At 47.0% G+C, this 25110-nt stretch overlaps 1 protein-coding gene across 1 annotated transcript in view; it reads right to left on the bottom strand.

Annotated features, from left to right (window-relative positions):
• Positions 1-25110, bottom strand: part of LOC119450822 (importin-7) — a 77084-nt gene that overhangs the window by 2825 nt on the left and 49149 nt on the right. The window contains exons 13-19 of the mRNA XM_037714316.2: positions 23728-23820; positions 21878-21961; positions 19392-19528; positions 14525-14667; positions 11691-11753; positions 10261-10515; positions 4014-4130 (exon numbers count right to left, since the gene is read on the bottom strand). Coding sequence (XP_037570244.1) covers positions 4014-4130; positions 10261-10515; positions 11691-11753; positions 14525-14667; positions 19392-19528; positions 21878-21961; positions 23728-23820 — 892 coding nt within the window. The remainder of the gene's footprint in view (positions 1-4013; positions 4131-10260; positions 10516-11690; positions 11754-14524; positions 14668-19391; positions 19529-21877; positions 21962-23727; positions 23821-25110) is intronic.

Here is a 25110-nt window from a genome sequence, read left to right as displayed (position 1 = left end):
ACGTCAAATTTGCGTCACATTAAGAAAGCAAATTGGGGCAATCAGCGCCATTTTGTAAGCGTCGCGCCTACGTCACGCCTCGAAGAAAATGGCGGAATGTCCAGAATAGGCGCTCTAGTATCGGTTTCAGTTTATTGCAAAGCGGAGTAATGTTGCACATTAATATACAAGAACAGGCCCCATAGAAGGAAGCCAACATGTAGGATCTCTTAAAACTATTATTAGTGAACCCAAAACCTGGAATCCTTGCCAAGAAAAGGCTACTGGTCATTCTTGCTGGCACTTGCAGGAGTGACTAAGCAAAAATTTAGGTGCACCCACGAGGCATGTCAGATAATTTAACTACGCTGAATGTTGCTATGTCTACCAAGTGCAAATGGGCCACCAACCACTATAGGGAGCGACTAGCACTGCAACATTTAGTGAGCGAGTGTCACAACAAGAGAGCCCACATACACGGCAGCCATTTATTCACATCAGCAAAACATGCCCTAGGCAATGTGCCCACAGCTGAACATCACCACCATAGCTTCCAATATTTTTTCAATGACAGCCCAGTGACGACAAAATGAGAGAGTCACCGAGTGGGCACCACTTTCCCAACAGTTGGCCACAGTTTATGGGGCAGGGTTAGGACCATGTCAACTATCTTTCATCAGACATCACACGGAAGCCGAAGAGTGGGCACGAAATGGCAACAGCAACCAGCTAAAGTTGACCATGCTCTAGAAACAGCAAGCATAAAATCACTGGAAATGTGGTGCTGCTGCAGTAGACCACTGGCTATCATGCATTGTGGAGCGACTGGCCATGCATTGAAAAATACAGGAGGCTATCATCACAAATAACGGTGGTGAAAAGGAAACTAAAAGCGGAGTACTAGGTACACAATGTGTGTATGTCAATAAAGTGCATCAACAGCAAATGCACTGATGAAAGCAAAGATACTCAAGCAAAGATCTGTGTCGTATACATCTTGACTCCTATGATCAGAATTGTGCTGCAAGTTTCTGCAACGTGTGCAATATGTTTCAGTACACACGAGTGGGAAGGTAGACAGTTGTGTGTTTTTGCTTGGTGTATGCCGTAGCATGTACAGCAGACTTCCGTTCATATGACTCTGGTAAATTCAATTTTTCAGTTAATTCAGCCTCAGCCGAAGGTCCCGGCCAACATCCATGCATTTCTATGGGCCCAATCATTTGTTTTTTCGATCCTTCGCCGGATAATTGGAACTTGACCAGTCAGCACACACACACACCTGAGCCCTAATGGTGACCCCAATAGCAACCTCTATACTGGCAGCGACTGTGTCAGTGGAGCTTATAGGATAGTGAATGCGTTGAACACACGTCATCTCTAATTGAAAATGTCTATTTCTAGCCTGCCCTAGAAAGATATTCAAGTGAGAACCATAACTCACAATGTCTGATTACGGTATTTAGAGTATTCTAATACACGGCTTTTTTTTTTTTTTCAATAAAACTGAGGAGGAAATTGCCTGCACGATGCCATTCAGACACGATACCAAAACCCCTTTCACAGTGTTTGGATGCTTTACTGCATAACGTGAATTTATTGCGGTGAAGCTGACTTTAGGAAACTGTCCACTGTTGTGCGACATATACAGGGTGTTTCAGCGAACACTTTTAAAAATTATTAAAGGCTGACTGTGGCAGATAGCACAATTCTAGTTCATGAGCTGGTCTACTCAAAGAGGCGGACATTACTTGCACAAGAAATTGAAATACATAATCAAATAGTTAACAAAAATTCACTAATTAAGTTTTCAACTTATTACCTGATGGCACATATTGCAATTTACAAATTGTAGCCATGGAGTTCGCAAGGCAGATCCACTTGGAACAAATTCTCGGCACCAGTTTCGAGATATTAATTCCCTAACTTTGCGGAGAAATGCATTGGCGTTATTTGGGGAAAGTGGGTGCGAAAGTACTGCCATATGAATCAGCGGTATGTTTCGACGTTTTTTTCTGCGTCTTGTTTAATTCGACCTGCTGCATCATTCGATCAGTTTTGTCGGTTCGATCAGGGTCGAATTGACTGTAGTGGGTTCACTTCTTTCATTGTCGTTCAGTGTGTTGCACCAGGCACAATTTTCAAGTGTCTGGATAGGTGCTTTTAAAGCCTGCTAGATAGGCAATAGATGTTCTCATGCCTAATGTTCCTGTAATGCGAGTTTTCACATGAAGTCCACATTCTGTAAACGTGACAAAACTCACTAAAATATCGAGAATTCTTGATCTACTCCGCAGCTGTATGCTTTTTACGATTCTGGAGATGCAAGAAATGCAGTGAAGGTATGTCTTCAATCAACAAAATTAATAGGCGCCCGAAAGCTGTGTCACTAAATCATGCTTCTAAGCCACCAACAAGGTCTCTTCTAGAGGGAATAATTGCTCCCTGCAGAGTGGAACACAGACATGAACAAGCTGTACACCATTCAGAAAAGTGGGCCGTGCCCTATCAGTGCTGCTGACCTGTTCAGTGCGGCTATTTTTCCATTTGTTTTATAAAAAGCACACTTTTCACAAGTGTGAACTGCACGACACACAATGGAAGCACCTTTCATCCTCCTGCTCACAATTCCTGTAGTGTCTGTCGCATCAAACACCTCGTGCTGAACCAAAACAAAGGCAGTGCTCGCAACACTGTCCCACACCGACGTGCACGACACAAAGCATGCGGAAGAAGAGTGCAGGGAAGAAAACACTTTTTCTGCGGCACAAAGTGTTCAAACACATTTCCTTTCTGAACAGCATATTTTTGAGTTTATATCCCGCACCAAAACTTTTAATAATTGGGTCAGTAAAGTTGCAGTGCGGGTTATACAGTCTACGCTTGTTACAACGGACCCGCGTACAAGACTTTCGGTTATAACGGACCATATTTCAACCTTAGTTTGCCCTACCTATTTTATTAATGCAACGAAGTTTGCATTTAACGAACCTAGCTACAACGGACTATCGGCTACAGCGGACGAAATTCGCAGCAATTTTTTTTTCAACATCTGGTGTATAAAGCGTACGTTTGCCGTGTCGACACGGGCTGACAACAGACTTGCTAGGGTCAGCCGACAAATTTAACGGACTATCGGCTACAGCGGACGAAATTCGCAATGTTTTTTTTGTTTTTTTTTTCAAAATCTGGCGTACAAAGCGTACTTTTGCCAGTGTCGACACGGGCTGACAACAGACTTGCTAGGGTCAGCCGACAATTGCGGCCTAAATCTCTCGCACCCGCAGAAGTGTTCATGTTTACCTGTACGTGCGTGACACCGTGCTTGTTCATTTAGTTTGTAAGTGAATGTTTACCACTTTATACGGCCTAAAGAACTACTTACTATCCTTACTTCGTATAGCTGTCTACTAATTTGCTATCGCAATTGATGCTTCGCCTTTTGGACGAAACTGGATCTTTTTTTTTTGTTCGTTTTTTACTTTGGACATTCGTCACTCACTCTTTACAATAACATTGTTGGACATCGCGACCAAAGTTTCAGAAGTGAGGCGCTTCGGATATTACGAACTTCGGATAAACCGGACATTGTTTGCCGGATTATGAGGGTCCGCTGTAATGAGATTCGACTGTATGTGAATTTCGCCTTGGTGGTGGCTTTATGGTGGCACACGTCGCATTGCAGAATTGAGGGTGTGAGTTATACGCGGAAAAATACGGCAATTATATTAACGTAAGCCTGCTACTGCACTGCACAAGTGCAGCGCTCTGGTAACTATCCGAACCAAGAGGTGCACGGCCAAGTACCTCTAAATTAGTTTTTGATGCTTAGAATAATGCAGACATTGGTTGGTACCATATAACCAGTGTGGGAATTCTCCAATTTTCTGAATTAACGAGGGGTTAATAATAAAGCTTTCACTGTATCTAGTATTTGACCAGCTCCATCTGAATGTAGAAGATGTGGATCCAATCTCGTGCATGCAATCCTTTCTGCAATCTGAAACGCCCAGGTGCAGCAGCTGCTAACATACCTGCGGCTGCCTTCCTCTGGTCGGCAAGCAGGTACACTTCTTGTAGGGACTTCTGTTGGTCGGCAGACAAGCCTGTGGTCAGGACACTAAACCACATTGGGTCCGCACTCTGGATGCCTGCATGAGAGAAAATTAGGTTCAGTCATGCACTAACATTAAAGAAGTCTATACAGTCAAGTGAACACCACTATAAAGAAGTTGCCTTCAACATGAAAGTAGCTTTCTTATATAGAATATTTATAAGCATGCACAATGACACCAGTGAAAAAAAATAGATTCATGACCGAGTCCACGTGAACAAAATTGCAAGTGTGATGCCTCCGACAGGTCAATTTTGATGGCCCAGTGGTGGCTTGCTGTGCCAATACACATACAAGGCCTTTGCATAGTTAATACAGTCGAATCTCGTTAATTCGAACACGCTTAATTCGAACTGCCGGTTTATTCGAACTGACGCTCTGGTCCCGTCAAAGTTTCAATGGGCAAAAACGCTCGGTAATTCGAACGCGAAAGCATTTGCGACGGTTAATTCGAACATACCGCGGACCGACAATGCTCTCAGCAGCGCAATGTGGCGGCGCCTCCGACCGGCATTGCTCCGACACAACCATAGAGCAAAAGCTTAGGAGAGACCCCTTCATGCAGCGGCAGGAGGCTCAGTCCGGCCAACGAACTGCCCCCCCCCCAAGCCGGCAAACGCTCGCTTCCCGATAACAGACACCTTCAGCAGCGGGGAGGCTCAGACCGGCCAACGAACTGCCCCACCCCCCCCCCCCCCCAAGCCGGCGCGTTCGGAGCACGCGGGAGATCTTATCGCGCTGCCGCGCAGCGAGACGCGCGTGTCACGGTGGCCTCACGGCAAGGCGCTGACGCCCGCGTCTTTTGCCGCTAGAGTGGCCGTACCCTAAGCTGGCGCCGGGCCGGCTGGACCGGCGGCGTCGGCACTCTCGCCGGCAAACGCTCGCTTCCCGATAACGGCAGAAAACAAAACTTCAAGGAGGCTATTCTGCGCCGAACCGGCTGTACCGGTGGTGCCAGCGGGCGCGCACTGAGACAGTCGAAGGTGAGGGGGCTGCGAGGGAGTGAGAGGGCGAGGGGAGCCTCCGAAGCCACTGCCACCGAAGCGGCGGAGTTGCCGAGGCCAAATCCACTTTCCTGCCGCCCTCCTCCCTCACCTTCGACGGTCTCCGCAGCGCGTGCCCGTCGCCATGTCGGCGCCGTCCGCTCCCTTAAGTTTCGTTTTCTGCCGTTATCGGGAACCAAGAGTAGGCCGGTGTGGGTGCAACTCGCTATGCGCTTGCACGCCGTGAAATTTCACAACTCGCACCGTTCGTTCATCTTGCTACGGTGCTCGAATACTTCAAAAATACGTCCTCCCGTTAATTCGAACTTCTTTTAATTCGAACAAATTTTCGGGCCCCTTCGAGTTCGAATTATCGAGATTCGACTGTAATACAGAGCCCTGCGATTTGTGTGATAACGTGAGATCGCCAAGTTGCTTACCAACTGTGGGCCAGAGAAACAGTTGGCCAAGATGTGCATGTGCATCCAGTAAGTGCCATTCTATGTTGTTTTTGCCGAGCGCTTGAGGTTTTTGCTACCAGAATACATTTCTGAGCTACCAAGAATAAAAATATGTTCACTTTGCTGTAACCAATAATGTCTCAGATCTCTCACTACTGGTTTTGTTATAGCCGTATGCTATTAATTGAACTAACACATGGGCAATGGTAATTTGGGTTTACTTTGTTATACAGTTGAATCTTGATAATTCGAACTCGAAGGGGCCCCAAAATTTGTTCGAATTAAAAGACGGACTTATTTTTGACGTATTTGTGTACCATAGCGCTACGTACGAACGAGGGCCACGAAACTGCCCACGCCGGCCAATGCTCGCATCCCGATAGCGCCTCTTCCTCTTCACAGCCACAATCTCTCTCTCTCGCATCCTGATAGCAGCAGTGAACGAAACTTCAGGGAGCAGGCGGCGCCGGCACGGCGACACGTGCGCACGGAGACCGTCGAAGGTGAGGGAGGAGGGCGGCAGGGAAGTGCAGTTGGCCTCGGCCTCCCTCTCAACTCCCAGTAGCTCCCTCACCTTCGACTGTCTCCGTGTGCGCCAGCTTAGCGAGCTCCCCGAAGTTTCGTTTTCTGCCATTGAAGTGAGCGTTGGCCGTGTGGGCAGTTTCGTTGGCCAGACTGGGCCTCCGCGTTGCTTGCCTCTGCGCCGCAGCAACAGCGTTGGCTGAGACGGCGGCACGCACATGTGTGTTCGGGCGCAATGCAGAAACGGCAACCTTGCCATTTGAGAGAGTAAAATTTTCGCTGCGGTATTCTTTTTCTTTTTTTATTTCTCCGCGCGGCATTGAGGGGTCTCTCCTAAGCTTTTGCTTTATGGCGGTGTCGGAGCAATGCCGGTCAGAGACGCCGCCACGTGATTTGGCATGCTGCTAAGAGCATTGTGCGGTTATGTTCGAATTAACCATCGCAAATGCTTTCGCGTTCGAATTACCGAGCGCTTTCGCCCATTGAAATACACGTAACTTTGACGAGACCACAGAGTCAGTTTGAATTAAGCGTGTTCGAATTAACAAGAAACGACTGTATAGAGGTTTACTGCCGCTCCATCAGTAAGAAGATGGCGGATACAAAGTGCTATGTTTTTTTTTTAAGAATACAACATACAGTCAAAACCACTTATAAAAATTCCAGCTATAACAACTTATCGGTTATAACAATCACATTTCACTACATTTATGATTTTCTGACCCAGCCTATTGGAATTGCACCCAAATATAACGAACATTTTCAACAGCGCCTTACCATTACAACGAACATTTCAAAAGTGGTCACGGTAAAAGGAGGGCGCACGCAAAGTCTCTGAAGCAAGGAAGCGTGACTGAACTGGGCGCACGGCAGCGTGCCCCTCCGCTCCATTCAACAGCGATGAAGGTACGACTGCCGAGATGAGTGAGCATCGCACGCCGTTTTCAGAAGCCACGACAAAGTCGCTTGCTTTTAACCATGCTAGGGTAAGCATGCTTTCAATGCATGTCTTCAGCATGCTGCAGGGTGAGGCAGTACGGCGGCCATGGCCTCCAAGATGGCACTGGTGCACATGCCGGTGCTACCTCGGAGGCCACCAGGGCGGCACTATAGTTTTTGTGCAGTTATCCACGTGGCACCGCCTGCACTACGACTACAGTAGAACCCCGCTGTTACGTTCCCGGGTGCTGCGTTTTCCCGGCTGTTACGTCGTTTTCGGCCGGTCCCTGCACAGCTCCCACAGAACCCAATGCATTGGTAACCCTGCTGTTACATCGCAACTGTGGGACCGTTCCCGCATTGTACGTTGCGAACTGCCACCCCGTGCCGGCCCGCGCAGGCCATTTTGACTTTTCATGTTGCTTGGCTTGGTTGCTTGACGAAGGCATTGGCTGCCCAAAGTGCCGGGTGCGACACTTATGACGTATTTTCGGTTTCCGCCAGCAAAAGTATGGCCCTTGAGATCCGTATTTGCTATATAAAGATGGTGCCTATGACGCGTTGCGGCCCTAAAATTGGTTTTGGCTGAATATAGGTCGCTGAATGCGGAATATAGGTCGAGGCAGAATATAGGTCGACCCCCTTACCTTGAAGCAAAAAAGTCGACATAAAAATTATTAGGCACAAAACTTCAGTTTTATTCATGGTACCGTCAGCGTGTACCGTCACTGCTCATTCGTTCGAGCTGTCTGCACTCTCGTCCGAAGACGACTGCTTGTCACTAGCTGCGTTCCACAACATGTCGTGCTCGGTGCCGTCCAAAGAGTTGCTGATGCAGCATTTCTTGAATGCCCTCACCACCATATCGTTGGGCAGCGAGCGCCAAGCCTGCGACACCTATGTGGCCACAGTGGCGAGGGGCGGCCTGCGCAGCTGGCCGGTTGGGGTCTTTGGATTGTCGCCAGCCATCCACTGGTTATAGAGTTCACAAACCCGGTCTTTAAAGGGCTTGGTGAGCACGACGTCGAGCGGCTGAAGCGTTGAGGTCATGCCTCCCGGAATGATGGCGAGCTCCGTCCTCCCGTCGTGGAGCGCCTGCTTCACACCTGCGGTCAAGTGCCCGCGAAACGCATCCAAAACGAGCATGCTCCGACACCGCAGGAGTGCAACGGACCGCCGATTCCATACCGTCTGTATCCAGTTGACCATGAGGGCCTCGTCCATATATCCCTTTTCGTTCACACGAACGACAACGTCCCGCGGGAATGCCTCTTTCAGCAACATCTTCCTCTTGAAGACTATAAATGGGGGCAGCTTTCTGCCGTCAGCAGTGCAGGCAAGCATCACTGTGAAGCGCGAATGCTCGTTCCCCGTCGAAAGCAGTTTCACTTCCTTCGCGCCACGTTCGCACACTGTGGTGGACGACAGCATGTCGAACCACACCGGCGTTTCATCGGCGTTGCCTATCTGTCCAAGCATGTAGCCATGCTGCTGCCGGAGACGGATGACATAGCGCTGGAATTCGACCAGCTTGTCCTCGTATGCCTCCGGCAGCTTCTGACAGATAGATGTGCGCCGGCGAAGTGCGAATCCTTTGCGTCGCATGAAGCGGCGAACCCAGTAGATGGAGCCCTTGAACTGCTCTCGCGTTAGGCCTGATTCACGGGCAAGCTCAATCGCTTTGATGCGTATCAGTTCCGAAGTCACTGGCAAGGATCTGGCGCGATGCGCGCGGACGAACTCCGCCACCTTATCTTCAAGTTCAGGGTGCACCGTGCGGCGCCCGCAAAAGGAAGCCTTCCGAGCGTTGCACGTAGACAACTTGCCTTTTTGCGTCTACCATTATCGGACGCTTTTTTCGGAAACGCCTAAGTGCTGCTGCGCAGACATGTTTCCGTTGGTTTCCGCGTATTCATTCACTTTCATTTTGAACGCCGCGGCAAACTGACGTCGAGTACCAGTACTCATTCTGTAGGTGGTCGCGAAATCAATTCCAAGAACGATAGCTGCACCATAGAATAAAGACCAAAAAGAGAAGATGGCGTCGGTCGGCCATCGTCGGGCATCGGTCAAGATGGAGGCGATAACGATGCAGATGCCAAAAGGTCCGCGGCTCCAACATGTTGCCAGACGACAATTGAGATTGTGCCAAGGACCAGTATATAAGTCGAGGGGTGACTTTTTAGTAATATTTTTTGGAAAAAACCTCGACCTACATTCCGCACTATACGGTAGATGTTCCGTATGAAGTCCAGGGGCATGCTGTATGCTGTATCCAGGGGCATGCACGCCGCATGCTGTATGTGCGAGTGAAAGCGTGCGAGGAGAGCCGACCACCGCGTCTAAATCTCGCGCGCGAAAGAAAGAAAAGCAGGGAGGAAGCGTGCCTTCTTCAGTTGCGCTCGAGGCACCGGCGAGGGAGCAAGGGGGGAGGGATAGCGGGCAGTGTTGTGCTCTGGCAGTGTAGGTGCATCGGCGGCTCGTAGCTTTGTGCGTGCTGTGTGTTCTCGGTGCTCAGTTTGCGTTGAAGCGGCAGACAACAGCACGAAGGTCACTTCGCTCGCTTCTGCAGCGGCGCTTAAATTTCTCACGCCAGTGTTTGACAGCGCATGTCCAAGCTCATCGAGTGTGATGTGTTCATGTTTGCCTGTGGGCGCGGACACCATGCTTGTCAATATAGTTAATAAGCAAATGTTTAAAAGTTTATACGGACGACAAAACTACTATTCTTACTTTGTATAGCTGTCTACTAATTTGCTATAGAAATCGATACTTCGGCTGTCGGGTGAAACTACAATTTTTTTTCACACATACGAATTAAAATAATATTGTATGCAGTTCAACATACTCCCATTTCTAAATTTTTCCTGTTTCCCGGCTATTGCGTTTCCTGGCTTTTACATTTTTTTTTAACGATCACGTGAAAAACGTATCAGCGGGGTTCTACTGTATTTGGACGATTTGGACCAATGACCGCTCAAGCGTTGCTTATTTATCGTTGCTGTGGATATTAGAGTTTTAGCGTGTGTGGTATTAGGGTAAATGCAAGCGAACTGGGCATTTTACCGGTTGAGTGAAGGTGCAAATGTGAACGGGCTGCACCGTGCAGCCCGTTCACATTTGCACCTTCACTCACACGGAAAATGCCCAGTCCATTTGCATTGGCCCAAATTATTTCTCTTTAGTGCATCCTTTTAAACACAAAGTGCAGCTTCACTACAAAGAGGGTGGACAACATGCAAAGAAAAGTTGTCCCACTTACCCTGCATGACCTCCTTGAAGACCTGGTACTCGTCAACAGGGCAGTCTTCCTCGTCAAGGGGCGTCGTGAACGATTCGAGCGCCGTTTCTTCTTCGTCATCTTCTTCGTCCTCGTCGTCCTCGTCATCCTCAGGGTCATCCTCAATGGTGGCCGAGGTGACAGGGAATGGCGATCCCTTTTTGGCACGGCGAGCCAGCCTCGACAAGTACTCCTGACCCTCGTCGTCGAGCTCATCCTCGTCCGAGTCTAGCACCTCTGCACAAAGATTACAGAACTGTGACATGAACCTCCAGGCACATCTAGAGAATGTTCAAGTGTACAAGAAACCTCCTGCTACTATATCTCAGCAGCAAAGCTCCTACTCTGCTGAATGCCCATTACTGTCATGTGACTGGACTGCATTGACCAAAAACTGGGGCACAGCCATTCATCGTCAAAGGAAATAATATGACGAGCTCAAAGTAACACGAAGTGACAAGCTATAAGATATATATGTAAAGTACTGCCCATCAAATAAAGCCCTTATGCATACACCTTTCAGTGCACTTAAAAAGCACAGTGTGACTAAGACCCGAACAAAACATTACCGTAAAGGAGCAGTTAGGGTATGTTGCCATGTAAAGTTGATCCTGAATTTAGGACTAACCTTTCTGATTAGGGAGAAAAAGAAAAACTTGCAGTAGCAACTTTGAGCTGATACTGAAGCTTCAGTGGCTGTACACAAAGCCAGTTTAACTTGTGTGCCGTCACGCATGCCACAAGCATATAGACTCCATGTTCAAGGTGACGATGGTCAACCCGAACATGCATGAAATTGAACTAAACATTCTTGTAATATTATGAATACTACGCAAAACATAGCCCTTGGCTGAATGAAAATGGAACCTTTCAGCATATTGTGACATACCATCCTCTGGTGTGAGACATGTGATCAGCACGGGTTGGCTAGAAAATCTGCACGGGCGCACCATTTCAGTAACGGATTGCACTACACTGAACTGTTCCAACTGAGAGCGATGTGAGCCAGGTGCATGTTGGGGCAGCTGCATATGCCCACGAGATTGCGCGAATGTTAATTACAGAGTTGAACCAGGCCTTCAGGTCACGGTGTGCGATCTTTCCCTTTGCCCTCATTTCCTTGCAGCCAAAAACTTGCTCGTTACTGGGCACGCATGCTTGCATTTTTCCTACGATACCAAGGTGCTGGCTTTCCTACACATCTCAGTCACCTGGTGGTTGAGCACACCACATCGTAAAAATTTAATGTTGGAAAAAAAGTTTTTACAGCATTGTGTTATACTTGGAGCAATTGCACCAAATATAGGTAATACTGCAAGTGCTTTCTTGCGCTGGTAATCGCTATCCCGAACCTCGCATTATACTATTCACTAAAACGCTGCTGCAATCTGGAAGTGCAAAGTTGCAGTCACCATTTTCACAGTCATCATCATCTTCCTCATCGTCATCAGATTCTTCTTCCTCCTGGGCACGGACTGCACATAAAAGACAGGGAAAGATGAGTCAAGAAACAAAATGGCCCTCAACTATCAAACCAAACTGCCAACATCAGCTGACCAAGCAGCAGAACCCATTTTCACCTCAAGATCAGCAGCAATTTTCGTAGCCACACACACTTCACTTTTTGGTACTAGGGCTTTGCATTTTCATCAAAACAATGCCGTTGGAAAATAAGTGTCGGTGTATCTGCACATTCCATCTCAATGACATCGCTGCCCATGAAATCCACTTGAATAAACAGGCACACATACCACTGTACCAATCCTCATGGACACTGGAGTAGGAACATGCTCCATTTACTCATTTCTAACGTAACCTCAATTGTAACAGAACTGTTTTCATAATGTGAGTAAAAAAACTTTTGTATGTAATACGCCCCACTTGCTTGGACATGCTTACAGAAAACCATTCCGTTTACAACAATCACATGCAAGCATGGCCTGTTGCTGCAGGGGCGCCACCCATGGTGTTGATCAGGTCAACATCCCCACATAAGCATGTGTATTTTCAGGCCATAAAAACCAAAGTGCAACAGAAGCACAGTGAAAAGCGAACAGCCAATCAGGTTCCCGGGCCACATGCAGTTTATTCTGAGTCCACTGATGTCACAAAGCCCACCACAATTGGTGTGCGGTTACCCTGACAGGACTATTGCAGCCTAGGCCACTGTTGGTGTGCAGGGTATGTGTGTTGTGCTTCTGTGGACAGAATATGCTTCACGTGAAGATGAGAACAGGCTAGCATGACGTAGCACAACAGCTGCTTCGTACTAAATTCTGAAGTGCACATCAATTTCAATAAATTTTGTCGGGAGAAAAAGCCTGTATTGTAGAATGAAGTATATATAGTAGAACCTCGTCCATACGTTTTCAAAAAAAAAAAGTGAAAAATAAACATACTATGCGGGAAAACGTACGATCCAAATCCAGTAAAAATTGAGGCTGACAAGCCCATATTGAGGTGCAAGGGCAAAAAACATTTATTTCTTACAAAACAGTTATTTTCTGCTGGTGCGTCTCACCCTTCGACAGGAACAGCTCCTTTTGCGTCCATTGCAGAACCTTGTCGGCATTCTCATTGTTTTTCGTCCGAAAGAAGCCTTCGTTTTCACCGCCGTCTTCAGGTGCCTCGTCCGCCACCACCTCCGCTACGATCGCGGCGACACTTAGCGGCTTCGCAAGTCGGGACATCGTCGTCTATCGCGACGAACTCGGCGAAGGGAGATCGCAGATATCGCGATTGCACTGCCTCTGTGGCTGATCTTATCGATGCATCGAATAGCAACGAGTCGGAGGACGCTGACTTGGCGACGACGACGCAAACCAGCCCGGAACATCGGCGGCCGCAGCACGGCACGCCCAACTGTAATGCTTGCAGTTAAATTTTTGGAGTGGAATACCTGTTCGATTAAAAATTTAGTTTTTTTTGGAGATAGTGCCTATTAGACAGCAATACATTTCGTATATCTCATAATTTTTGTAAGATTGTCTTGGTATATACAAGCCTGTCTTTCCAAACATTGTTCAATTTTATTCCACAACCTTGATTTTGGCAATTAATATATTTTTTTATGACATACATCTTGTTAATAAAACTTTTATGAGTGAAAAGTGCATTCATTCTGCTTTTCCTTTATGTATTACATAAAATATTGAGTGTAGCAGTCCCTCCAGAAAAAAAAAAAAATCTGCCATAATCTAGAAAAAAAATGTGTAGCCCTTCCCCTGTCGAGGAAATGGCGGTAAGCGAAGGTTGTCATTTGTTTCTTCGGTGTTCCTCGGAACGAATTGCACTGACGAGTACAACATCGTGCTCGAACCACAACCGGTCACACGCACTGCAGCTGGCTCCGAAGTTCCGGCTGAGAAACTCTCGTTCTAACCTGGCCGTCGCACCGGGGAAGTTGGCGCTACAGTTGCCAAGGCGTGCACCACCGTTTTCGGGTTCCTGGGGGGCTAGCTGATGCTGATGATTGGTCTCAACATTGCATTCCCGCAACTCGGGGTCAGCGGCTCTTCGCGAAGTTAAAGCTGAGGCAATGGCTGAGGGGGCGATCGAGCAGGGGGACAATCGAGCATTGCAGAGAAGTCGCAGAGGAGGGGGGATTGAGCACCGCAGAGAAGCTGCTGTCGCCACGCGGCGCCGGTCTGCCACATAGCGCTTCACAAGCACATAAGAGCGGCCTTTTTGCACACCTGAATGAGAATTTTTCGCTGCAGGATGTATCATGCGACTGTAATTTGCCGCAATGCTGAATGTTGCTGCCGAATAATCGTATTTTCCGGGAACGTATTAACCGAAACATATTAACACATTCCTGTATTGGGTTATTTTTTTTTTCGTGATTGCGAGCATAGGAGCCGGGAAATCGTATTAGGCGGGTACAGCCAGCCATTACTTGGCGTGATACAGTTTATCTTGATATAGCAGTTGGTGCAAAGATTCAGAATAATCCATCGTCTGTTCAAGCTGAAGCGCCCTACGTTTAACGTGTCAAGCTTCACTTCAGGATGACCTACACGCTCCAAGGCTGTGATGCCCAAATTCAGAGCCACCTCGTGAAAACACGGGCAGTCCAGTGGGACCTTACACACTGCTCTAATTGCATCCTGGCTTACCAGGTTCTAATGTGCTTTCATTTCATGAAGAATACGGCTTCAAGCCATTCATCCATAAATACAGCATACCGACGCCCACAACAGCACTGGATGCAGCTGCAGAAGTGATAATGAGGGAATGGACTCACATGCGTAGGCCCGCTTGAGGCCATCGAAGAGCACCAGCAACGAGGGCACTACCTGGGGTGCCATCTCGGACAGCGCCTGTGGCCGAGAACCCTGGCTGATGAGCGTGCACAGGCCCAGCACGCACATCTTGCGGTCATGCAGCCTGCAATACACGAGCACCAATGACGAAAAGGGTTGCGCTTGCTCGCATCTGGCCTGGCATTGCTTGCAGGCCGATACAACACAGAACTAAAAAGCAAAAAAAAGTCTATACGCTTGCACGAATATCAATGCTTGGTCCAAAATTGCACTCCATGGCAGTGTCGCCATCGTTGAGCGATGTATGCGGTTCTAGTCTCAAGCAAGGTTTCCCAAAGTCGGCCAATGGAATTCTGACAGTAAAGTTTCGTTTTGCATAGCGTTCCCTATCTGTGCTTTCTCATTTTGCCACAAAATTCTTACAAGAACAAATTTTCTTGCTTTCCCCATCAATTCGATTACTGTAAGGTTCAACTGTAGTGAATAGTTAGAATAGTTGCGGGATTTACATAAAACTTTGACCCAACAACTCCAAGTCGACAAATTTAATAAAAAAGAGGGGTCCTTTACTTGCAAAAGAAGTAGGTTCATCTCTGGAATCAATTTATCTTCAAAGTGCTATTAGATATTTTCATGCAAAAACGCAAGCAGCACCAGCAGTACAGAAAATTTGCTTTCACGCTTTTGGTCAGTGTTGTGGTTCAGTCTATTTGACTTTTCGTGATGGTCGAGGCTGCAGGAGCCACCACAATGGTCAACTACGCACTGGCACAGCCACATTGACTAGGCTGTTATGCCTAACCAGCGCTGCTTTGCTGGGTATTGGTGACCAAAGTTGCAAATTCGTGCCAAGTCAATGTGGCCATATGGTTCTCGCAAAGCCGAGAAACCACCTTGATAATGAGACTGCATCGGGGACGACCTCATGGCTCTCTTCACGGCCGCCATTTTCCCAACATGAGCACAGATCACGTCAGAAAAATTGAGCGAGACACCACATGGTGTCGTGTCCGAGGCTCGTTCGCTGTTATACATAGGTTCAATAGAGAAGGTGCCACAGGAATGTTTGAATAACCAAGCAGGCCCAAAAGTTAGCCGGTGACTGCAAACATGTTCTTTGGCTTGTCTTGGCTGCGAGCTATGTCAATGGCAATGCAACTTGCCCACCGAAACCACAATTGTCGATTGTGGTTTTCAAATTTGTCAGTTTGTCACGTTTAAAATTGTTAATACTGAAATTTGAACAAAAGTGAATATAGAATACCCCATCTAATGTTAAAAGAAATTGAATATCTGCCCAAGCCTACAAACCAAACATGACATTATTCTCTCCTGTGACCGTAGTCAGTCATTTGTACAACTGCATGACAAAGAAATCTCTGTCAAATCTGCCCTCCTATCACAGTACTCTGTCATGGCCACTCCACACAGTGTGCCTGTCAAAAGGACTCTGCTTTGATGCCAGTGGAAGTTCCACAAGAGAGATTACGTGCCCTCACAACACAGTCTATTACACACCATGTGGCCGGCCTTCTGCTCCCTTCTAAACACAGTTCACACCTCAATATAGCCAAGAAGCAAGGAGCACTGCCACCTCATCGAGTGCTCGCCATCGAGCAAGAAAGAAGCTCCAATGGTATGCATTTTCTTTGAAGGCTAGATGAATACACTGGCCACATTCAAACTTGGGAAAGATTGTTTATCAATGCAGCAAACCGCAAAGAAGAATTGTGTCAAAGCCATCATCTGCTGTTTTTACCTGCACCATGCCTCTTCGCTTACACATATGCAGCTTGTCTATAGCACAGTCAACTTCCATTAATTCCACTCCAGTTATTTGGTTTCTTGGTTAATTCGATCCTGGCCAAAGGTCCAGGCCGGTGCCCGTGCATTTCCATGGGCCCAAACTTTAGCTATTTTGATTCTAAATTTGGTCTTCGCCGGATGATTCGAACCTGACCAGTTGGCATTCAAAGCACCTGACCTCTACGGTAACCCTAACACAACCCCTTTAGTGGCAGCACCTGTCTCGGCAGACCTTAGCAGACAGTGAATGCAATGAACACATGTGTCCTTCCGTCGAATACACCTAGTATTTTTCGGGACCTCGTGAGATTCGTATCATCGAGATTCTACTGCATTTTTGGTTTGCCCTAGGAGTATTTTCAAGCAATAATGTTATCTTACAATGTCTGATCATGGTTTCTACCCCAATTTAATTTAAGGGTGCACATGAAAAATTTTCGGCAGAACTTACCTGCGCGGTGCAGTCAGATACAAAACCAAAACTGCCTATGCGACGTCTGTATGCTTTACCATATAACACGGGTGTATTGCGGCGAAGCTAAAAACTAGGGGTGTCCAAATATTCAAAAAGTTCAAATATTATTGAATAATATAATTTATATTCGTATTCGCTTCGACTTGAAAAATAGATATTTGAAAATGCTAGAACATTCGGTTGGCTACGAATATGCAAATGAAATTGAATATATTGCTGGCTGTGCATTTGCTTCTATCTAATATTGGGGTGATATTGGGGTGATACTGTGCTGTAAAACCCCAGAAAGAAGAAGATATTGTGCTGAATTTTGTTACAATTTCGTGCTGCTAGCAAAATTTCGTCTGTAAAGCACACTTAGCCACTAAACATCTAAACTATGCGGGAAAACCAGCCTCTCGGTAGCAAGGGGCATGGGTTTGCGAACAGCGAGAGCGCACTTTTTTTTTTTTTTCAGTGCAACCCGCAATTCTTAGCTTGTTGCTTGACAGCAAGTGCCATGAGTGACGACTGACACAGGGTCAAATGCCTCAGAGTTTAAGGGCATTTGATGTGGCATAATAAGGCACAGGCTAGTGAGGACAGTTAGTGGGAATTACTAAATTTTCCCAGTTAACATGAGCCAAATACACAATGCTTTAGTACATGGGTTCTCAAAGTGGGTTCCGCGGAACCTACGGGTTCCGCAGGCCCCTGCTCGGGGTTCCGCGAGCCACTGATAAATTTTCCCTGGTCCCGCTGTCGACAAGTGTCTAAAACGGCGAACATGAGGTGCGCTTGATCCAAAGAACCTCCATTACTCATGCCCGAGTTACGGTGCCCGAGTGTCAAAAAGCACATCACAGTGCGTAACAGCAACGCGCGAACTGCGCAATAAATACGCAAGCAGCTTGTAGCCACCCAACCTCTGAGAATGGGCAGCGCGCCTAAGCTTTCGCACTTGAATCTCGGAGGCCGTAACTTACCACCACGCGCCTTTCTCCTATTTGTAGATAGGGTAGGTGCCGATAGCGTGCGCACTGACCTGTACGTTGAAGGGAAAAAAAAAAAAAAAAAACGCGGAGCATCGCAAATGCGCGCCGCAGAAGAGCAAGAACGGCGTAGCGTCCAACCGAAACGAAGCGGCGCAGTCCGCATCGCCGTGGTCCTCAGCGGCAATCGTACGCGGCACGTGACTGACAGCAACGCCGAAGCGCTTCGTGCCTAATTGTGCCTTTAAAGCCTCTATTCTTGCATTTATCGCCACTCGTAACACCGCGTTCGCGGCTAGACGTGTGCCTCCGTAAGTGCGTAGTCGCTATCTCTGATCGAGTCGATAACCACCGCAGTTTCGTCCGCAGCGGTTGCGGCAAATAGTTTCATTTTCACTCGAAGCTCGCGTCGGCTGCGTGTCTTCACAACTGCGTAGTCGCCTCCCATGGCAGCGTCGATAGCGACCGCAGTTTCGTCCGCACTTCTTGCAGCGAAAGGTAGCTTCGTTTTGACTTGGTGCGTCTGTCAGCCGCCTGCCTTCTGAACCGCAAGGTCGCCGTCCATGATCGCGTCGATAGCGGCCGCGGTTTCGTCGACAGCGGTTGCAGCAAGCAGTAGTTTTGCTTTTACTCAGTGCAAAGCTGTCGAAGATAAAAAGCACCGGCTACATCGCGATGAACGGACAATTTGCTGGCGAGCAGCTGAGTGGCAAAAAAATAATCGGGATGTGCGCCCGTTGGTGCAAAGCGCGTCTCAGATGAAAACGCGCGCCGCGAAGGATGTCGCGAGGCCTTCGCCGCTGCTAGCGCTAATCAGTCATGAGATGAAGAGAATTTCAGCTTTCGCACTGGTCTTGTGCTAAATAGAAACAAGATTTGACGATTCATTTAGTAAATAAAAGCGTGTTGACGTAGTGCAGCATTTGTTTGTTTTCTTGATACCCTCGATAATTCGGTGAAATCGGGGGGGGGGGTTCCTTGGCACTTTATGGAGCTTAGCATGAACGTACGTACGTAGGATGAACGTACCTGAGAACCCCTGCTTTAGTATAAGGCTTATTAGTCTAGCTTTGTAATAATGACAACCTAATTGCAATGTTCCAACATAACAAATTAACCCAACTTGCTAATAAATGCATGTGCATATCATTATTCGATATTCGAAGCTAAGTATTCATATTAGATTCGTATTTGAAAATTTTGATATTCGCACACCCCCACTAAAAACCATGCAGCAAAGCTGACTTTAAAAAAGCGACCGCCATTGTGCAGCACGTATTAGACCCTTGGCCATTTTCTGTGCTAGAAAATCTGCCCCGCGTTAGATTTATATTATGTTTAGGAGTTTTAATGTCGTTCCTACTTTAGTTTTCAACTTTGGATAGACAGAAAGTAGGTGCACATTCGATTAGGGGCGTTTTAGTATCGAGCAAATACTGCCGAATGCATCAGCAGTGTGTTTTGGCGTTTTTTTCGGCATCTCGTTTAATTCGACCCACTGGATAATTCGATCACTTTCGTCGGTCCCACCAGGGTCGAATTAACGGATATCGACTGCACACGTAGCAATGGGCTCACAGGCCAATCCGCACTCACCCCATGAAGTACTCAATGTTGCCTAGCCACATCTTGACAAAGTGGTCCAGTAAGTTCTCCTGTGTGTCTGGCCTCTGGATCTTGCTTAGTGTCTCAAAGAGCAGCACCGGGTTGTAGTAGAGGGCCGCTATGACAACCTGCAACACCACAGGAGGCCGGTCAGACAACACGGCCACAAGAGCCCCCCGATCATTTCCACCAAGCTGAATCAACACAATAGACCGACACGGTGTGAATTATGCTGCCATTTCCGGCTTTCTATTCAAAGGTAGGAGTGCAGTTATTACAGCAGTCTACCACATTAATGTTCGTACTCGGACACCCGTAAAAATGATTCAGCAGAACTTTGTCAAGCAAGGCTACAGGCACATTTCATGACTAGATACAATACAGACAACAAATATATCATTCTTTTCAAACTTCCACGGTTAGACCTCAGTATTACTTGTAAACATAATCAAATCACAACTTCAATTAAGTGAGGTTCATAAACAAACCCGAGTATAAGCTTCCGGTGGCTAAAACAGCACCAGAAACTGTTTAGAACTACAGTAGAATCTCGATCTCTCAGGATGGCGCAAGAATTCATATCACCGAAAATGATTAAAAAAATCTGGATGTTAAGGGGGGACGTGGCAATGAAATGGCCATTGCTCAAAATTCCCCGACATTAAATTTTTTTTTCCCCTCACAATCCTACGACCCTCCTTTATCTCATGACAAAACACTTGCAAGAAATAAACAGAATAATTCGAGAAAATAGCATGTTTTAGTGTATATCATCTTGGAAATCAAGAAGAAAATCGGGCATATAGGACGCTATCGTACCACCGAGCATGACTTTCTGTTGATGCACTGCTGCCCCCTCCTGGTATCGCCGTAAACACGAGAGATAGGTGACTCAAAAAGCCACAGCTTTTTATTTTTCCACGCAGTAATAGAAGCAACAAAAGCGAGTGTGAAAAGAGAAAACTAGCATTGCAATTCATTACTTCAGTCACATGGTGCTGTGGAATGCTCCTGTAGAATTCCATGACGCAAATTGGCTGACGCAAATTTGAATCATTGGCACACCTGCATCGCGCACGTTTTGGCAACAGTGAGTTGTGCACTTTCTGCATTCCGAGACAGACATTTCAAGATCTGCCTGCTTATCTTGAGTTTCTTTCGTCTCTTCGTCCTAGCTGTTGCCCAATGATGATAATGACACGATTACACAAGGGAATATCTGTTTACTTTTCTTTTAGGCAGTGAAGCTACTTTGTATCATGCAATCTGACAGGTGCAAAGCGTCAAAGACGACAGAAGGCATGGTACACAGACAAGGCTACCCATAGAAGCAAATACTGCCGATTGTGCCCACGCTGCAGGACTGGGTCGCATGTGATTGCTGGCTCTTGATAAAGTTACAAGGTGTTTGAAAACGGCCATCAAGTTGCATGATACTGCACAAAGCAAAAGCTTTTTTTTTTGTTTTCAGGGGGGGTGGGGTGAGCACGGGGATGGAGTCATGGCGGAGTGATGTAGGTTGCCCTGGCAACAGGAATGCGCCCGTGCATCGATGCAGCCGCTCTGCCGGCCTGACAACAGCCAGCGTCTGGCGCTATCGGCGCTCTGGGGCCTCCTCGCGGGCTCGATTGTTCGTATCATTCACCACAGCACATAAAGCGGTTCACAACATTAGAAATTTAGCATGTTGTAAGCTCGGTAATTTTGAAAAATTGATATCTTGAAATTCGTATTAAGCATGATCGTATCGCTGAAATTCTACTCCATGCTGCAGCGCAAGGTAACAAAGACAAGTAACCCAGACAATTTCGCAACAGAATGCAACAGTCACTAAAGAAATATAGTAAAATATTCGTACAAGAGAACAGAAGCAATGCAGGCTGTGTGACAATGCTATGGCAAGTTTAAAAAAAAAAATAAAAGGCCTGCACCACAAGTCTAGTTTTTAAAAATCTGCCATCAATTCGTATCAAGCATGATCGTATCACTGAAATTCTACTCCATGCTGCAGCGCAAGGTAACAAAGACAAGTAACCCAGACAATTTCGCAACAGAATGCAACAGTCACTAAAGAAATATAGTAAAATATTCGTACAAGAGAACAGAAGCAATGCAGGCTGTGTGACAATGCTATGGCAAGTTTAAAAAAAAAATAAAAGGCCTGCACCACAAGTCTAGTTTTTAAAAATCTGCCATCAGTTGGCACCACAGGAATCAGCAGTAGAAAGTCTCATCTCGGAGTTCCACTGTTTACATATGACCTACCTGCGATACCTTAGTGGCGCAGGTTGGGCACTTGCTCTTTCCCTTCTCACACAATGTTTCTATGACTGCTGTGGCAAAATTTAATGCTACAGTACGATCTGGTAGAAATATGCAATGCCTGCCTCAGCGAATGATTACGCCACTTGGGCCAAAACAGACGAAAGGAGCCCCCAGTAAAAAGAATGAAGAAAGTGCTCCGATGTAATGCTCACCTGCTGGCACATGACCTGCAGACCAATGGCCGAGCCAGCCTCTGCTAGCGTCCTGATCGCAAGCTCCACAAACGAGGGTATGCACTGCAGACACAGGGGAAGAACAGAAAGGGGCATCAATCACTGAGAACAGTCACAGCAATGCCAGTTATACAGCCGAATCCCTCTACAACGAATGCCGCTACAAGTAAATTTCCGCCACAACGAAGATTTTACGGTTCCCCGTGAGCTGCCCATAGAAAGTAATACAAAAAAAGTCTCTCCATAACGAAGGCATTTTATTCGGTATTTCCACTTGAACAAACTTTTCGAGAACGAAACTGGGACTAAATTCAAGTTAGAACTGCCGAGTAGTCAAAGTAGAAGACCTTTCCAAAACTGTGACGATCGTACGTCCGCTTGAAAGAGGCTTTCGCAAACGAAATCAAGTTCAAAGTGCCGATTTGCGCCATTGCAATTCATAGTCACGCATGGTCATACCGCGCCTGCGCGAGACTGCACACGATCACCACAATCGCTGCCGTTTTCTATGGTGTGTGTGTCCGGTCGAAATGGCTACGCCAACAAAGAAGCGTAAATTTCTCTCTCTCGAGAAGGCACATATGATTGCCGAGGCAGAAAGTGGAAGGAAACGGCTATACGAACTAAGGATCATAGTTTTATCGGCCGTATAAACTTGTAAACATTCGCTTACAAACTAAATTACCAAGCACGGCGTCACGCGCGCACAGGTAAACATACACATCTCGCTCAATGACCGCGGAAGCTCGGTGTCAATACACTGGAATGAGAAGGCGCCGCAATTGCAGCGAGCGAATTGACCTCTGTGCCGTCTCCCGCTTCAACACAAAGTAAACGTCGAATGCACAGCGCACACGACTTTACCGGCACTAGTTGCACTTTGGCCACATCGCAGATCGCTTTGAAGATGAGGCCCACCCGGGCACACACGTTGTGCAAGGCGCAGATTGCTTTCAAGATACGGCGGCCTCGCCGCAGACGGTGTTGTAAGCATGATGCTAATGTCTCGTCGTCTGGGGAAAATGACAACCCGCTAGACAGACGGACTCCGGCGACTGCTTTGAAAGTAATGGATCCTTTTGACCTCGTCTTAAAAGTTATCAGAGCCCACGACAATGACATTGCGATAGTTCTTTTAACGGACTATGCGACTCGCGTAACAGCTTTGCTTGCTGTGAAGCGTAAGAAATCCAGGCTGACCGACTTCTGGAAATAAAACTTCCGGTAAGCTCAAGCTTACCGTAAGTTTATAAAGCTTACCAGAAGCTTACCGGAAGTTCATAAATATGCAATGAAATTGTGATAATTCAAACCGCTTCATTGCGACGGTGCATGTGCCGCAAAATGAGTGTTTCGCGATCGGCCGGGCACACGCGTTGGTTTATGCGTCGGCCGCAACGTATGAAAAATGCTGTAACAGCGGCGCAAAACGCATTCTCTCGTGAAGTTGACACTTTATTGACCGCCTTCCGTACGTCTCAACCTTTGCCCCCACGCCATCACGAATATTTCCCAGAAGATGGTTTCGGTTTCGTTTGCGGTTTTGCCGTTTGGCGTATGTATATACATACTAATTTGGCGTCAATGAGGTTCCTCCACAACGAAATTTTTCTTGTGTCCCGTGAATTTCGTTGTAGTGGGACTCGACTGTAGCCCAGTTCATGTTAGAAATTCGCTTTATTAGAGCATTTCTCCGCATAACAAGCAGAGCGAACACTTGCAGCCCTACATTACAGCCTACTTTATAAATGCAATAAGCACAGAAATCAGTTACAGAGGCAAGACTAAGAAAACCAACCAGACCTCAAAATGACACGCGGTCAACTCACCGGATCAATCTGGCCCTTGCACTGCAGGATGATCACCTCGAGAAGCTTGAGCGCGTGGAACTTGGGGTCCTCACCGGAGTCACCCTCCAAAACCTACACAGAGTGAAAGGCACCGATGGACAGTTACCGCGGCCAGCAAACAGCACATTCTATACTTGCACCCCCACCACCTTCCAACTTTTAAACGTAACCTGTACTACTAGACGAGCTGCATTATTGTAAGACAAGCACTCACTACCACAAGCCTTTTCACCATCTGCACTGTTTCTTTTTTCCTCCCTTTATCAGGCATACAGAGTACGAGGCCATCAAGACAAGGATTCTCCAGCAGAGCTCCTCCTCCTCTCATTAAAGATATTCCCCGCTTCGTTGAGTTTAACCCTTCTCATGCCATGGATGCTTAGTGTGTTGGCACTAAGCGGGCAAAAAGACCGATGCTGAAATAAAACACTGTCCATGCACCTAGTGTCACACCACTTTGACACAATGTAGAGCACGAGGCACAGTAAGCTGCTTGGATGGCGAGCCCCCACAACTGTTTGTACCCAAGTGTGTTCACATTTAATTTTTTTCTTAGTTGTTTACTAAGAACTGAAACCTGCACTGCTTAATTTGAGACTGGCAGGTTCACCTGAAGTGGGATTCATGGCGAGCACAAAGCATTACTGGCACTCAACCACGCCCTGGCCCAAACTTATTTGCATTCAAACGTAACCCCTTCCCAAGCCAAACAATTTTGCGTCATGTACCAATTCTTTTTCGGGCCTTCAGATAGCGTTTTGATTGTGCTTTACATTATGACTGATGTTTCTCTTTGTGCGTGCATACTTCCACACAAAAACGAAATTACTTGACTGCAGCACAGCCAGCTAACTACAGTGGGATCTCGTTGATGCGATCTTCACGGGAACCGGAAAATAAAAAGTATAATCCGGGAATCATATTATCGAAAAGACGTATCAATCGGAAATCGTTGGCCAGGAAAAGGAAAAGAAAGGTATTATCTCGAAAAACATATGCAGAATCGTATCGAGATTTCACTTTATAAGGCCTCGAGTGCGTTTTGAAAATTCATAGCAAATGAAGTGGCCATGTCTTTTTCTTTATCTCCACGCTCAAAGTGTGACCCAAGAAAAAAATTAGATGCTTTCAATTCCTCATAAGTCTGTAGGCAGCTTCACCACACTGCAGTGCTGCAGATGGATGCACAAGAGCTTGCAGCCATTCATTGCTCGCTGCCCGAAGTATTTTTGTTCCACCGCTTTCTTACGGCCAGGCACAAACTGAGAAGGTGCAGGGCCGCCTCTGGCAGTGGGCTCTCTCACGAGGCACGGTAAACTGAAGGCACAACTCTGTCGCACAATGACCACTGCAAAGTAGGAG

The sequence above is a fragment of the Dermacentor silvarum genome, chromosome 4, assembly GCF_013339745.2.
Source record: "Dermacentor silvarum isolate Dsil-2018 chromosome 4, BIME_Dsil_1.4, whole genome shotgun sequence".
In the NCBI taxonomy this organism is placed as follows: Eukaryota; Metazoa; Arthropoda; class Arachnida; order Ixodida; family Ixodidae; genus Dermacentor; species Dermacentor silvarum.
The sequence above is the reverse complement of the archived record's forward strand: the minus strand, read 5'-3'. Positions and strand labels throughout refer to the sequence as shown.